General features: G+C 35.6%; 1 protein-coding gene, 1 non-coding gene and 1 pseudogene across 2 annotated transcripts; all 3 read left to right on the top strand.

The window, feature by feature from the left end:
• The first annotated feature begins 4,658 nt into the window (after positions 1-4,658).
• On the top strand, positions 4,659-5,611 carry LOC136158852 (olfactory receptor 6C2-like; annotated as a pseudogene).
• A 4,839-nt stretch (positions 5,612-10,450) lies between these two features.
• LOC136161312 (olfactory receptor 6C2-like) lies at positions 10,451-11,308 on the top strand (the record flags this gene model as incomplete). Its single annotated transcript, XM_065926098.1, has 1 exon — positions 10,451-11,308. A coding segment is annotated over one exon (858 nt), but the record flags the coding sequence as incomplete, so codon positions are not given.
• A 2,814-nt stretch (positions 11,309-14,122) lies between these two features.
• On the top strand, positions 14,123-14,194 carry TRNAY-AUA (transfer RNA tyrosine (anticodon AUA)). Its single transcript has one exon. It is a non-coding gene; the product is annotated as a tRNA-Tyr (tRNA).
• Positions 14,195-16,838: the final 2,644 nt, after the last annotated feature.

Here is a 16,838-nt window from a genome sequence, read left to right as displayed (position 1 = left end):
TACCAATATAACAGTCTACCAGAATTGTTCTCGTGGTGTCTGATATTTAATTATAAAATGAATTCACTCCTAATTTTGTGTCAAATGTCAACAGTTAATACTCCACTCATAAAGATAATTTGAAAGCTTTACTCACTAGGGACTTCTGAGGAGGCCAGGATGAGCTCAAACAGGTACAGTTTGAATTGAATGAGGTATAGGGGGTTGGGCCTAGACAGTGTCCAGGGTCTGGGGAAAGTCCCTGTGAGTGGGCTTGATTGAGACTGGCAAAGTTCTGGTGTTCGCTTTTGGGGTAGCACTTTGCAATATGAGACAAAATCCTAATAATGATGCAAGCATAGCGAATGCCATTTGGAAATAATTTGTGGTACATTTTCATTACATTTGCTAAAGGATTATTTTGTGGAAATTGGATAATTGTTAAAAATAAAGAATAAATTAATAGCAAATAATGAAACAGTGAAAGAGTCCATACAATGAATACCTTGTAGTAATTTTAATGAAGAGTAAACAAGTTTTCAAAGCCAAAGGTGGTTTTAAATATTAATGAAGTATTCAGAAAATGAACACTATACACCAGGAATTTTTCTGCTAAAACTTGTATGAATTATTGAAGTGATACTTAGTTACTGGTGTTTATAAATCTGAAAAATCACAGTTTACGATTAAATTTTACAAATACTTTCCTACTTTAAATGTCTTTAATAAATATGCATCAGTTCAGTTCAGTTCAGTCACTCAGTCGTGTCTGACTCTTTGCAACCCCATGAATCACAGCATGCCAGGCCTCCCTGTCCATCACCAACTCCCGGAGTTTACTCAGACTCATGCCCATCAAGTCGGTGATGCCATCCAGCCATCTCATCCTCTGTCGTCCCCTTCTCCTCTTGCCCCCAATCCCTCCCAGCATCAGGGTCTTTTCCAAAAAGAGTCTTTTCAACTCTTCGCATGAGGTGGCCAAAGTACTGGAGTTTCAGCTTCAGCATCAGTCCTTCCAATGAACACCCAGGACTTATCTCCTTCAGGATGGACTGGTTGGATCTTCTTGCAGTCCAAGGGACTCTCAAGAGTCTTCTCCAACACCATAGTTCAAAAGCATCAATTTTTTGGTGCTCAGCTTTCTTCACAGTCCAACTTTCACATCCATACATGACCACTGGAAAAACCATAGCCTTGGCCAGATGGACCTTTGTTGGCAAAGCAATGTCTCTGCTTTTTAATATGCTATGTAGGTTGGTCATAACTTTCCTTCCAAGGAGCAAGGGTCTTCTAATTTCGTGGCTGCAATCACCATCTGTAGTGATTTTGGAGCCCCCCCCCCCCAAATAAAGTCTGACACTATTTCCACTGTCTCCCCATCAGATGCCAGGATCTTAGTTTTCTGAATGTTGAGCTTTAAGCCAACTTTTTCACTCTTCTCTTTCACTTTCATCAAGAGGCTTTTTAGCTCCTCTTCACTTTCTGCCATAAGGGTGGTGTAATCTGCATATCTAAGGTTATTGATATCTCTCCCAGCAATCTTGATTCCAGCTTGTGCTTCTTCCAGCCCAGCGTTTCTCATGATGCACTCTGCAAAAAAGTTAAATAAGCAGGGTGAAAATATACAGCCTTGATGTACTCCTTTTCCTATGTGGAACCAGTCTGTTGTTCCATGTCCAGTTCTAACTGTTGCTTCCTGATCTGCATACAGGTTTCTCAAGAGCCAGGTCAGGTGGTCTGGTATTTCCATCTCCTTCAGAATTTTCTACAGTTTATTGTGATCCACACAGTCGAAGACTTTGGCGTAGTCAATAAAGCAGAAATAGATGTTTTTCTGGAACTCTCTTGTTTTTTTTGATGATCCAGCGGATATTGGCAATTTGATTCTGGTTCCTCTGCCTTTTCTAAAACCAGCTTGAACATCTGGAAGTTCTCAGTTCATGAATTGCTGAAGCCTGGCTTGGAGAATTTTTAGCATTACTTTACTAGCATGTGAGATGAGTGCAATTGTGCTGTAGTTTGAGCATTCTTTGGGATTGCTTTTCTTAGGAATTGGAATGAAAACTGACCTTTCCCAGCCCTGTGGCCACTGCTGAGTTTTCCAAATTTGCTGGCATATTGAGAGCAGCACTTTCATAGCATCATCTTTCAAGATTTGAAATAGCTCAACTGGAATTCCATCACCTCTACTAGCTTTGTTCGTAGTGATGCTTTCTAAGGCCCACTTTACTTCACATTCCAGGATGTCTGGCTCTAGGTGAGTGATCACACCATTGTGATTATCTGGCTCATGAAGATCTTTTTTGTACAGTTCTTCTGTGTATTCTTGCCACCTCTTCTTAATATCTTCTGCTTCTGTTAGGTCCATACCATTTCTGTCCTTTGTCGAACCCATTTTTGCCTGAAATATTCCCTTGGTATCTCTAATTTTCTTGAACAGATCTCTACTCTTTCCCATTCTGTTGGTTTCCTCTATTTCTTTGCTTTGATCACTGAGGAAGGCTTTCTTATCTCTCCTGGCTATTATTTGGAACTTTGCATTAAAATGAGAATATCTTTCCTTTTTTCCTTTGCTTTTAGCTTCTCTTCATTTCACAGCTATTTGTAAGGCCTCCTCAGACAACCATTTTGCCTTTTTGCATTTCTTTTCCATGGGGATGGTCTTGATCCCTGTCTCCTGTACAATGTCATGAACCTCCATCAGGCTCTCTGTCTATCAGATCTAGTCCCTTAAATCTATTTCTCACTTCTACTGTATATTCATAAGGGATTTGATTTAGTTCATACCTGAATGGTCTAGTGGTTATCCCTACTCTCTTCATTTTAAGTCTGAATTTGGCAATAAGGAGTTCATGGTCTGAGCCACAGTCAGTTCCAGGTCTTGTTTTTTGCTGACTGTATAGAGCTTCTCCATCTTTGGCTACAAAGAATATAATCAATCTGATTTTGGTGTTGACCATCTGGTGATATCCATGTGTACAGTGTTCTCTTGTGTTGTTGGAAGAGGGTGTTTGCTATGACTAGTGCGTTCTCTTGACAAAACTCTATTAGCCTTTGTCCTGCTTCATTCTGTACTCCAAGGCCAAATTTGCCTGCTACTCCAGGTGTTTCTTGACTTCCTACTTTTGCATTCCAGCCCCCTAGAATGAAAAGGACACTTTTTTTGGGTGTTAGTTCTAAAAGGTCTTGTAGGTCTTCATAGAGCCATTCAACTTCAGTTTCTTCAGTGTTACTGGTTGGGGCATAGTAATGTATAAAATAATATATCTAGGTGTATACATACAGATATCAACAATAGCTAACTGTTTACTATGTATGATCATACAGGTATTTTCTTTCTGAATATTTATTTTTAAAATTAAAGTCATAAAAACTAATAAATAGGGAAAAGTGTCCCCTATAATTAAAAGGGTCTATGATGAAGTTCGTGTTTATTTCTGTCTCTAAGAAAACTGTTCCCATTGTTCCTTCAGGAGTATTTCTTTCCCCAAAAGTTAATTACATGCTAAATTCGTTAATGACTTTTGAACCAGTCACCAAGGACCTAAGTGTTTTTTCACTTAGTTATGGTACATTAAAAGGATGATAGTATTTCAAAGGAATCATATCATCAAACTCTCTAAAAAACAGAGTGAGATCTTGTACATGCCAGCCTTTTTACTTAGAGTACAAGTAAACATTGTTAGATTTCAGTGGGACAAAAATCTTGAGGAAATCTCTAAATGTATTTTAGATATAGAAAACATGGGAATCTTTGCCTGTGAATGTGTGAGTGTTGTTTCCTAAAAAAACAGTGATTGGCAGTGTACCTACCTATTTTTACTTCTTTTAATTGGACACATTCCTGCTCAGCTACTGTCACCTTGAGGAATTTGGGAGTGAAATGCCTATCTGAAGCTATGATTACCAGAAGAATAAGTATGTTCACCTTGGTCATTTATCCTCAACTTATCAGAATGATAGACTGACGCTTGCCTCTGAAAGCTAAGATGATTTCATATTTTCTGAAAAGATCTTTTTACAAAGTTAAGACAAGTAATGAAATAAATACATGAAAATCATGTTGGCCTGCTTATGCATTGATAAAAGTAAGTTATCTCAATGCAACATTATTTTTTGAACATCCAAAACAAACTTTCTTGGTATCCCATGCACATGTGAAAAAATACAGAGAGACAAACATACATGGTAGATGTGTCTTGAGCTCTGACATTGTAGAGCAAAATCTTGGTGACTGAGAAGAAGCAAAATAGTGAGTTAAAAGTGAATTGAAGAATTGTTGGGCAAAAAAGGGCTATCAGACTACCAGTGAAATCACCTACATCAATGATCTCTTCTGCTTCTATGGCTGAGACAGAATTAAACAAGTATATCGCAATGTAAGATAAACTGAAAAAAATAACTTGAGAATGTGGAAAGAGTTATAAAAATAAGCTCTCTCATATAGTAAAAGCAATTTTGAGAAAACATTCCCTTAACCAACCATGGAATACATATCAGTTCGAGGTGAAGATAGATATCTGTCCACAATTCATTGTTAAGTTAAGGGTGAAAATCTCTGCAAACCGCTTTACGAAAAGTTGCTTGGCTAATACCCATTGATGACACGATTTTGATACCAGTTTTTCAACATTAATCTCAATTTTATAAACAGACTGGACTGAAGTCAGGAGCTTGTGATGAGAAACCATACAAGACTAACAACATTCATCCTGATGGGATTGACCGATGACCCACAATTCCAAGTTCTGGTATTTATATTTCTGCTTGAGTTACACTCAAACTGTAAGTATGTTGAGTGTAACTGGCAATCTGACAATCATCTCCCTCACCTTAGTGAATTCACAGCTTAAATCTGCCATGTGCTTTTTCCTCCAAAATTTCTCTTTCTTAGAGATCTCATTCACTACCATCCGTACTCCCAGATTCCTTTATAGCATGTCTACTGGAAACAAGACCATTGCTTACAATGCTTGTGCTAGTCAACTACTTTTTGTCAACATTTATGGAGCAACTAAATTTTTTCTCCTGGCCTTCATGTCCTATGACCACTATGTGGCCATCTACAAACCATTTCATTATGTCACCATCATGAGCAGCAAAGTCTGCAGAAGGTTTTTCCTCAGTTGCTGGGCTGGAGGGCTGTTTATTACAACCCTCCCCAATTAGTCTAGGCTCAAATCTGGAGTTCTGTGATTCTAATGTCATTGATCATTTTCACTGTGATGTGTCTCTTATCTTCAAGATCTCTTGTTCAGACACATGTTTCATAGAGCAGATAGTTATAGCCTGTGCTGTGATGACCTTCATCATGACCCCTGTGTGTGTAGTTCTTTCCTACATATACATCATAAATACAGTCCTAAAATTTCCCTCTGCCCAGCAAAGGAAAAAGGCCTTTTTCACTTATTCTTCCCACATGATTGTTGTATCCATCACCTATGGCAGCCGCACTTTCACTCACATTAAACCTTCAGCAGAAGAAGAAGTGCACATTAATAAAGGTGTGCCAGTGTTCATTGCTTTCATTGCCACAATGCTAAACCCCTTTATATACACCCTGAGGAACAAGCAAGTGAAGCAAGCATTCAATTATTCAATCAAAATAATTGCATTTTTCTCAAAGAAATAGGAAAATATTGAAACTGCAGATTCAGGTTATCAGGACAGTTTGGTGTCATGCTTAGTGTAGGATGAGAGCTGATCAACAAACTATTCTGATGCACAATAAATACAAAAATAGAAAGTAAACTTTATATACTTTAAAAGCAAAGTGACAAAATTATTAGTGAATCTAACGATAAAAACTTTGAACCAGTATGTTATGCCATTTTATATTTTTACTGTTTTTACAAAAATATTTGTATGCATCACATTGAAGGAAAATGCTGGTACTTCACCATAAATAGTTCTGGAAACACTAGATTAATGGGTCTTAAGTTTCTAAATGATTCTGTATCTTTGTGGTCATAACAGTAGTCACACTAAGTGCCTAAAAGCATTTTTGACCCTACAGCCTTAACAGAGCATAACTAGTTAATTACCCCCCTGTTGCAAAATACATGTGCAAGGTACCATCTCTCATTAAAGAGATTGTCCAGAAAAACAAGCAGAATTATACCTTCAGACCAGTTTCACCTATTCAACAAACAGTTCATCTATACAAGTATATGAGAGATGATGATAATGATAGAGAACAAGAAAGAAATGTTGTCATCCACATAACTATCAAGACCATTATTCAATATTAGTATAAAAAGACTTTCTAAAATTTTGAGAATTCTGATTACAAAAAGAATTCTATTATTATATATGGTGACAGATATTAATTATACTTACTGTGGTGATCATTTCACGTTATATACAAATGTCAAATCATCATGTTGTACACCTGAAACTAGTGCAAGGTTTTATCTCAATAATACCTCAATAAAAAGTGATTTGCATATACAAACTACTATGTATATTGGGTTAGCCAAATTGGTTCTTCGGGTTTTTGCATAGAATAATAATAAAATAAACAACAAGATCTTAATATAAGTATAGGGAACTATATCCAATATTCTGTAACAAGCTATAATGGAAAAGAATGTGAAAAACAATATATATATGTATGTATAATTGCATCACTTTGCTTTACACTTGAAACTAACACAACTTTGCAAACCAACAGTACTTCAATAAAAAAAATTTAAATGTTTGCTAAAAATGAAAACAATGTAGTCCATGTAAAAAATAAATGTACTTTGTTATCAAAGAGGAAGACTAACATTCTAGAACTGAAGGTAGCTTCTTGAATGGAAATTTATAATAAAAATGGAAATTTAAAAAAAAATAACTTTTAGGAAAAGGCAGATTAAGTACTGAAATATATACTGAAACACCAGTTATAAAGGTAGGTCTTGCACAAAGACCAAATTTCAATAAAACTCAACTGAAAAAATTGATGAAAAACTCAAGTTATTTATTGATCAGAGGTCAGTAATGTACAGTGAGAAAGAATAAAAAAGATGAACCTTCATATGAGTTCTCAAGGAAAATTAATACTCTTAGATATTAAGTTCTTCATTACCTTTCATGTATCTCTCCCTAGTCTTCTGTGTCTGAGCATATATAATACATTTATCTCTGTAGTATTTTATTTATAGATCCTTGTTTATTCTTGAAATATTTTCTTCAGTCTTTGCACTGTCCTTTAGATAAATCCTGTTCATCCTTCATATCTCAACATAATGTCACTGCCTTGGGAAATCAGTCCTCGGCCTCTTCCCAAATCATCCTTTCTTTCCATTTTCCCCACCTTTTATCCCACTCCCCAACATCCTGTTCTTTCTATTCTTCTTTATTCCTCTCAATGAAAGAAAAACCCTTTTGGCCTAACACTTGACATGCTTGCAGCCTTTATGGTCACAATATTCACTTTTCCTCTCTGCTTCAGTTCACTTAACTTTTATTGTTACAACTGTTTTTTGTTTTTTTTTTTTTAAATTCTTCATTCTCTACAATTCTATTACTGTCATTCAGTAAATTTCTCATTTCAGGTATTGTATTTCATTTCTCAGAGCTAACCCTTTGGTTTGTGTGTATTTCTGAAGAAGAAATTTCTCTTCTGGAATATTTAGCTAGAGTACAAAAATATTTTTACTAAAATAATACTCTCCAAAAACTACAAAACAGGAATTTTTAAAAATTAATATATAAATTTGTTGTATCAAATATATAGTTATATGGGCTTCCCTTGTGGCTCAGCTGGTAAAGAACCTGCCTGAAATGCTGGAGACCTGGGTTCAATCCCTGGGTTGGGAAGATCCCCTGGAGAAGGGAAAGGCTACCCATTCCAGTATTCTGGCCTGGAGAATTACATGGACTTTATAATCCATGGGATCACAAACAGTTGGACATGACTGAACAACTTTCACTGAGTCTCACCCTGTTTATATACATATATTCATTTTGATAATGTGAAAATTCAAAGTTATAAATTTATACAATGTGCTTATAAATTTTTGTTTGATATTATAGTAACAAAATATTATATATTAAATTTAATTAAAGCTGAAGTGTTAAATAGATCTCTAAAACTGATTTACATTTATATTTACAATTGTTTCAGCAAATTATGCAGGTGATGATTGTTGTTCATATATTTTTAAATATTACATATAATATATTGAGATAAAGTTGCTGATTTATAATCTGAGAAGATCTTTTCCAAAGTGTTTACATTAGTTATCTCCAGATTATGATACTATGTACATTTTATCTGATTAACTTTTCAAAATAATTTTATTATTCATACAAAAGGTAAATTCAATAGAAAATTGAGTTTCCCAAGTGACACAGTGGTAAAGAATCTGCCTGCCAATGCCAAAGACATAGAAGACGAGAGTTCAATCCCTGGGTTGGAAAGATCCCCTGGAATAGCAAATGGCAACCCACCAAAATATTCTTGCAGGGAAAATTACAAAGACTGAGGAGCCTGGCAGGCTACACGTCCATGGGGTCACAGAGTTGGACACAACCGAGCACCGCTACCAAAAGAAAATTAGGGCTCTTTGATCTTCAGAGTAATTTGAATGACATAATAAATATTTAGAGTAGTGCATCATCTCACTCTTGCTCCTTGTGCTCCAGTCTCTAAGCTGTTTCTACTTCTTTCTTCTGAGGATACTCAGAGTTGCATGTTTTAGGCTTTTTGCCAGCACTATGACACAAAAGATTCCATAATGATTTCATTGAACCTGGATCTCTAAGGACCCTTCTATTAATTCATTAAGTTGTAAGTCTGCTAAATAAAAAAAAAAAAGCACCAATCTTGTTAATGTATAAATCTCTCTCTCTAGAAAGAAGGTCAAGACTTTCAAAATCTGAGAGAATCCTTGGTAATTCTCAATCTTAGAATTGCCTTTTATTTTTAGCTATAAGCAATGAAAGAAAATACTTTTTAGATTTGGGATATTCATCACTTATGCAGAAAATTTTATAATATTTGATGATGAATAGCAGAAATAATTATGCATTTCAAGCTGCACATTAATATAGAGTGAAATTATGAGTAGTAGACAACAGAAAGACACATATTTTAACCTTAAGAACTAATGTTGCTAAGCATTCACTTGAAGTAATGATTGCCTGGCAAAAAAGTATATAGTTTTTTTTTTTTAATTTTTCAGTGCCTTTGTAAAATATATCCATAAATTCCTATGTAAAAAATGCTTTATATCCATCTTTATCAACTAAGCTATTAATGTAAATTTTGACATTTCATAATGAAACTAAATATTCTAAGATATAGATCATTTTTAAATAATTAACTTTGAAAAGATAAAAATCATGGGACAGTTTGATTTTTATGCATTAGTTGGTATAGTATGAGAGATATTAAGACAATAAATTCCTAGTTTATCCTCAATCATAACATAAAATATATATATACACACAAGAAGATCACCACTCCTATGTAAAACACAGTGTGATGATTTATGATCTCATTTGGCATCCCTCCTTCAATACAAATACTTATTCTTGAGAATATTAAAGTAAACAGAAATGAACATATGGTCGATTACCTTCTCTACTTGATTTGTAACACCTGAGAGAAACTGAGCTTCATCGGTGAAGTTTAATTTTGAAAAAGAACACGTTACTTCCAGAACACTGAAAACTGCCTGGAATGTGAAGAGCTGAGTCCCCAGGACAGTGATGCCCTAAGTGTCCAGGACTAAGAGAAGGGGAAGAAAGTTTGAACTGTTGAGTGTTTTCACACCATCCCCAATTTACCTAACATTGGACCCAGGGAAGCCCCTAATTTGGGAGAAAGCTTTCTGTCCTCAAGCAAAGAATGAAATCAAAACTGTTTCTTTCTGTATAGTAGTGTTTGTAAAATGTGAAGCTTACTTGGGGACATTATAAAGTTTTTTGTTAGATTTGAGCCTGATCTCAGATGAGTATGAAGACTACTTTTTAAATAAAGACAGTAAAATGTAAAATTACATAAAATAACTCCATTATGTAGGGTAATTTCCTAATAGTTTGTTAACATAGAGAAATCCAAACCCTGGAGGCACTGAATGAAGGCTGAAAACAGTTGAAGTTGGTGTCTTTATAATAGACGAAAGCTGAGGAATAGCCTAGGAAAATTATCCAAGTATTATAAAGCATTTGACCACTAGTTTCCACAACTCATGAATAGACAGACTAAGCCAAAAGTATTAGGAACAAAGATAAACTTTTCTGATTGAAAGATGAAGTAAGAATGAAAATACAGTAACCATTTATATACATAATAAAATACTACTCATGGACAAGATATTCACTTCAAGACAGTCAAATCAATTTGCCTTTCATTTACAGCCAGTGTTGAGCACTTATTTAGACTTCATTACACTCTTTTCAAGTGTCTCTGAATTCTTCCTGATGACTGGGCAAAAGCAGAAATCCTTGATGAGAAACCTCACAGTAACAACAAAACCACACAATAACAACATTCGTCCTGCTGGGACTGACTGATGACCCACGAATGAAAGTTCTAGCTTTCATCTTTCTTTTTTTCACCTACATGTTGAGTGTAGCTGGGAACCTGACCATTATCTCCCTCACCCTCACGAATGGCCATCTCAGGACAGCCATGTACTTATTTCTCCAAAATTTCTCTTTCTTGGAAATCTCATTCACGACTGCCTGTATTCCCAGATTTCTGTACAACATATCAACTGGTGACAAGGTCATTACCTACACTGCTTGCGCTGTTCAAGTATTTTTTACTTACCTTTTTGGGATAACGGAATTTTTTCTTCTAGCCGCTATGTCCTTTGACCGCTATGTGGCCATTTGCAAACCCCTGCATTATGTGACCATCATGAGTAACAGAGTCTGCCACAGGCTTATCATCAGCTGCTGGATGGCTGGCTTGTTAATCATCATTCCCCCACTTAGCCTGGGCCTCAATCTGGAATTCTGTGACTCTAATGTCATTGATCATTTTTTCTGTGATGCCACTCCACTCCTAAAGATCTCATGCTCAGACACATGGTTCATAGAGAGAATGATTCTGGTGTGTGCTGTCTTGACTTTCCTCATGACTCTTGTGTGTGTGGTTCTGTCCTACACGTATATCATCATGACAACTCTAAGACTCTCTTCTTCTCAGCAAAGGAAAAAAGCCTTTTCAACCTGTTCTTCCCACATAGTTGTAGTTTCCATCACTTACAGCAGCTGCATCTTCATCTATATCAAACCTTCATCCAAGAAAGACATGGCTCTTAATAAAGGAGTTTCTCTGCTCATTTTTTCTATTTCACCCATACCTGGAAAATTATCAATAGTTTAATAATTATTATTTTCATTGTTTAGATTATCTTATAACAAAAAGATATTGAAAATAGAATAGCATATGTCTATGATCCTACACTAAGTGCTGCATAGGGTGAACATGAGTGAACAAACATATTTAAAAATATACCCAAGCAGAATAAATTTAAACACCACAAAGATATGTAATATGCAATCTCAACAGTCACATGACGAAAAAAATTAGAAATGGTGTAATAACATGAATATAACCCTATTAATGCACATTCAATGCAATGGAGAATTAAAACATAATGTATTCAACCACAAATTTGGAAAAGTTTGAGCATTTTTACCCATCAGATAAAAAATAAATAAAAGGAGAAAAACAAATTCTCTAATGTAATTTAAACTCTCATTATAACAGCAAACAAGTAGAGTTTTTAAAGCCCACAGATCAGATGTAAAATTCAGATTCTTTAAACTTAAAATATCTTTTAAAATATGTCAAATGCTAATTAACAATAGGTTAAAATTTTGAGACTGAAATTACAGCATACCTGGCAAACAATGGCATGCCAATAATCCATATTTAAAGAATATATAATTATACAATTTGTATATATATTGCACATTTGCATGTATAAAGTTGTAGTTGAGAGTAATTCATGTGTTTACACTTTCTTGATATTAAAATATTTTTAAGTAGATTAAGAATAAAGGGACTGATATGCAACTTAATTAGAAGAGCTATAATACAAGATGAAACCAAATAGAACAATGAAAGTTTAAGATAAAAAGCAAAAACAATTATCAGTAAAATTTATGGTAAATATTTCACAGACTGATTCCTTATGTTACTCAGGAAAAGAATCTTACACACCCAGATATGGGGAGGAAAAACAGAAAGCAACATATTGAAGATTAAGAGTTAGAAACAAGATATAAATATAAACAGTTAAGAGATTCAAATAGATATAAATGCATGCTGCATATGATTTTACAACAAAATATACAAAAATTGAAAAAGATTTTAAAAGTTCTTGATAAAATATGAAAAAAGGAATTACAAATTTGAGTACAGCAAGGCCTCTAAAATTTCTTGGGAAAGTGAATGAATTTCTGGCTGTAAAATAAAAGAGAATGAAATCATTAAAAAAAAAAAAAAATCCTCAGGAACTCTTAAAATACCCTAAATAATTTCAGCCTAAATTAAACCAATCCAAGCCATTGAAAAAGAAAACATCACAATTTCATTAAGTATATAAACAGAAATGTTCTATATAAACTATATGTAAGTACATTTTGCTGCTGCTTCTGCTAAGTCACTTCAGTCGTGTCCGACTCTGTGCGGCTCCACATATGGCAGCCAACCAGGATCCCCCGTCCCTGGGATTCTCCAGGCAAGAACGCTGGAGTGAGTTTCCATTTTCTTCTCCAATGCAGGAAAGTGAAAAGTGAGCGTGAGGTCGCTCAGTCATGTCCGACTCTTCGCGACCACAGGGACTGCAGCCTACCAGGCTCCTCTGTCCATGGGATTCTCCAGGCAAGAACACTGGAGTGGGCTGCCACTGCCTTCTCCAACCTAACACCATACACAAAGATAAATTAAAAATTGATTAAAGACCTAAATGTAAGAGCAGAAACTATAAAACTTTTAGTGGAAAACATAGGCAGAACACTCGATGACATAAATCAAAGCAAGATCCACTGTGACCCACCTCCTAGAGTAATGGAAATAAAGAAAAGTAAACAAGTGGGACCTGATTAAACTTAAAATCTTTCGCACAGCAAAGGAAACTACAAGCAAAGTGAAAGGAAAACTTTAGAGGAGAAAATAACAGCAAATGAAACAACTGACAAAGGATTAATTTCCAAGATATACAAGCAGCTCATACAACTCAATGCCAGAAAAACAAACAATCCAATCAAAAAGTGGGAAAAGACCTAAACAGACATGCAGATGTCTAACAAACACATGAAAAGGTGCTCAACATCACTTATCATTAGTCACAGTTCAGTTGCTCAGTCGTGTCCGACTCTTTGCAACCCCACGAATCGCAGCATGCTAGGCCTGCCTGTCCATCACCAAATCCCAGAGTCTACCCAAACCCATGCCCATCAAGTTGGTGATGCCATCCAGCCATCTCATCCTCTGTCATCCCCTTCTCCTCCTGCCCCCACTCCCTCCTAGCATCAGAGTCTTTTCTAATGAGTCAGCTCTTCTCATGAGGTGGCCAAAGTACTGGAGTTTCAGCTTCAGCATCAGTCCTTCCAATGAATACTCAGGACTGATCTCCTGCAAATCAAAACCACAATGAGATGTCACCTCACACCGGTCAGAATGGCCATCATCAAAAAGTCTACAAACAATAAATGCTGGAGAGGGTGTGGAGAAAAGGGAATGCTCTTGCACAGTTGGTGGGAATGTACATTGATACATCCACTTTGGAAAACAATATGGAGATTCCTTAAAGAACTAGAAATAAAACCACCACATGACCCAGCAATTCCACTCCGAGGGATATACTCTGAGGAAACCAGGGTTGAAAAAGATACTTGCATCCCATTGTTCATTGCAGCACTACTTACAATAGCTAAGAACATGGAAGCAATCTATATGTCCATCAACAGATGAATAGATAAAGAAGTTGTGGTACATATATACAATGGAGTATTACTCAGTTATATAAAAGAATGCATTTGAGTCAGTTCTGATGAGATGAATGAACCTAGAACCTATTATACAGAGTGAAATGAGTCAGAAAGAGGAAGATAAATGTTATATTCTAATGCACATATATGGAATATAGAAAAATGGTACTGAAGAACTTATTTAGAGGACAGCAAGACTTCCCTTGTGGCTCAGATGGTAAAGCGTCTGCCTATAATGCAGGAGACCTGGGTTCAATCCCTGGGTTGGGAAGATCTCCTGGAGAAGGAAATAGCAATCCACTCCAGTATTCTTGCCTGGAAAATCCCATGGATGGAGGAGGTTGGTAGGCTACAGTCAATGGGGTCACAAAGAGTCAGAAACAACTGAGCAATTTTACAAAAAAAAAAAAAAAAAAAGGAGAAACAGACATAGACAATAGACTTATGGACATGGGATGAGGAGACGAGAGGTTGAGATGTATGGAAAGAGTAACATGGAAACTTACATTACCATTTGTAAAATAGATAGTCAACAGGAATTTGCTGTATGGCTCAAGAAACTCAAACAAGGGCTCTGCATCAATCTAGGGTGGTGTGATGGGGAGGGATGTGGGAGGGAGGTTCAAAAAGAATGGGATATTTGTATACCTATGGCTGGTTCATGTTGAGGTTTGACAGAAAACAACAAAATTCTGTAAAGCAATTATCTTTTGATTAAAAAAATAAATTTTTTAAAAAGGCAATCAATTGGAAGCACAAAGTATTTCAGGTGGAAATTTAAAAAAATGTTATATGAAAAAAAAAGCAAAAAAAAAAAAAAATAGAACTGCCATTTGATTCACCAATTCTACTTCTGGGAATTTATCCAGATAAAACAAAAACATGAACTTGAAAAGATACATGCACCCTCACATTCATTGCAGAATCATTTACAATAGCCAAGACAGGGAAACAATCTAAGTGTCCATTAAAGGAGGAATAGGTAAAGAAAATGTGACATAATACTATTCTGCCATAAAAAAGAAATGAAATCTTGCCATTTGTAACAACATGGATGGACCTTGAGGGCATTATGCTAAGTACAATAAATGAGACATAGGAAGAGAAATATATGATCTCACATATACTTAAATTCTAAAAAATAAAACAACCAAGCTAATAGATACAGAGAACAGACTGTTGATTGCCAGTGGTGAGGGGTGGAGGTGGGCAAAATGGGTGAAGGTGGTGAAAGGTACAAACTTCCAGTTATAAAATTAAAAATTCATGAAGATGTAAAAAAATTAAAAAAAATAAGGTAGTCTTTCTAAGGTTAATTTTGGTACTTGGTTTCTGACATCGCCTATTCTCCCTCTACTAAGCAATCCATTAAAATGGCCTGATGGATACAAACTACTATATATAAAATACATAAGCTACAAGGATTTATATTGTCACCCTGCTTATTTAACTTGTATGCAGAGTACATCATGAGAAATGTTGAACTAGATGAAGCACAAGCTGGAATCAAGATTGCCGGGAGAAATATCAATAACCTCAGATATGCAGATGACGCCACCCTTATGGCAGAAAGTGAAGAAGAACTAAATAGCCTCTTGATGAAAGTGAAAGAGAAGAGTGAGAAATTTGGCTTAAAGTTCAACATTCAGAAAACTAAGATCATGGCATCTGGTCCCATCATTTCATGGCAAATAGATGGGGAAACAGTGGAAACAGTGGCTGGCTTTACTTTTCTGGGCTCCAAAATCACTGCAGATGGTGATTGCAGCCATGAAATTAAAAGACGCTTATTCCTTGGAAGGAAAGTTATGAACAATCTAGACAGCATATTAAAAAACAGAGACATTACCTTGTCAATAAAGGTCCGTCTAGTCAAGGCTATAGTTTTTTAAAGTGGTCATGTATGGATATGAGAGTTGGACTATAGAGAAAGCTGAGCACCGAGGAATTGATGCTTTTGAACTGTGGTGTTGGAGAAGACTCTTGAAAGTCCCTTGGACTGCATGGAGATCCAACTCGTCCATCCTAAAACAGATCAGTCCTGAATATTCATTGGTATGACTTTTGTTGAAGTTGAAACTACAATACTTTGACCACCTGATGGGAAGAGCTGACTCATTTTAAAAGACCCTGATGCTGGGAAAGATTTAGGGCAGGAGGAGAAGGGGACAACAGAGGATGAGATGGTTAGATGGCATCAATGTCTCAATGGACATAGGTTTGGGTGGACTCTGGGAACTGGTGATGGACAGGGAGGCCCAGCATGCTGTGGTTCACGGGGTCACAAAGAGTCGTACCCGACTGAGCAGCTGAACTGTACTGAACTGAAATAACCTTTAATGGAAATAATTTATGTATATATATAACTGAATCATTATCTATATACCTGAAACTAAAACAGTATTGTAAATCAACTTTACTTCAATGTGAAAAATCACCCTAAAGTAACCTGATGAATAAATCCCTACTTGATTTCACAAAATTCTTGTTTGTTTGAAACTACTAGTGTAACATGTATATGTAATAAATTACCTTCTTTTAATAACTCTAAAAAATATATTGCCTAATTAAGAAGTTCCATTGAGTCTTTTGAAAAATGAAAATTCCATCAGACAAAATAAAGACAGAATATTAACAATTCAAAACTCTGTAAATTGTTCTTACTTGGTCAACCAGGACCTGGGCTAGAATAAACTCTACTCACTAATAACTATAGACTTTGACCATGTCTTTCTTGGACAATTTTGCTCATGCACAATATGCTGAATAATGAGCCATCTAAAGATATTCTAATCCTTGAAACCTTTGAAGGTTACTTTATTTATTATTATTATTATTTTAATTAGTTGGAGGCTAATTACTTCACAACACTTCAGTGGGTTTTGTCATACATTGATATGAATCAGACATAGAGT

The sequence above is a fragment of the Muntiacus reevesi genome, chromosome 1, assembly GCF_963930625.1.
Source record: "Muntiacus reevesi chromosome 1, mMunRee1.1, whole genome shotgun sequence".
NCBI classification, from domain to species: domain Eukaryota; kingdom Metazoa; phylum Chordata; class Mammalia; order Artiodactyla; family Cervidae; genus Muntiacus; species Muntiacus reevesi.
This window is presented reverse-complemented; position numbering and strand designations above follow the sequence as displayed.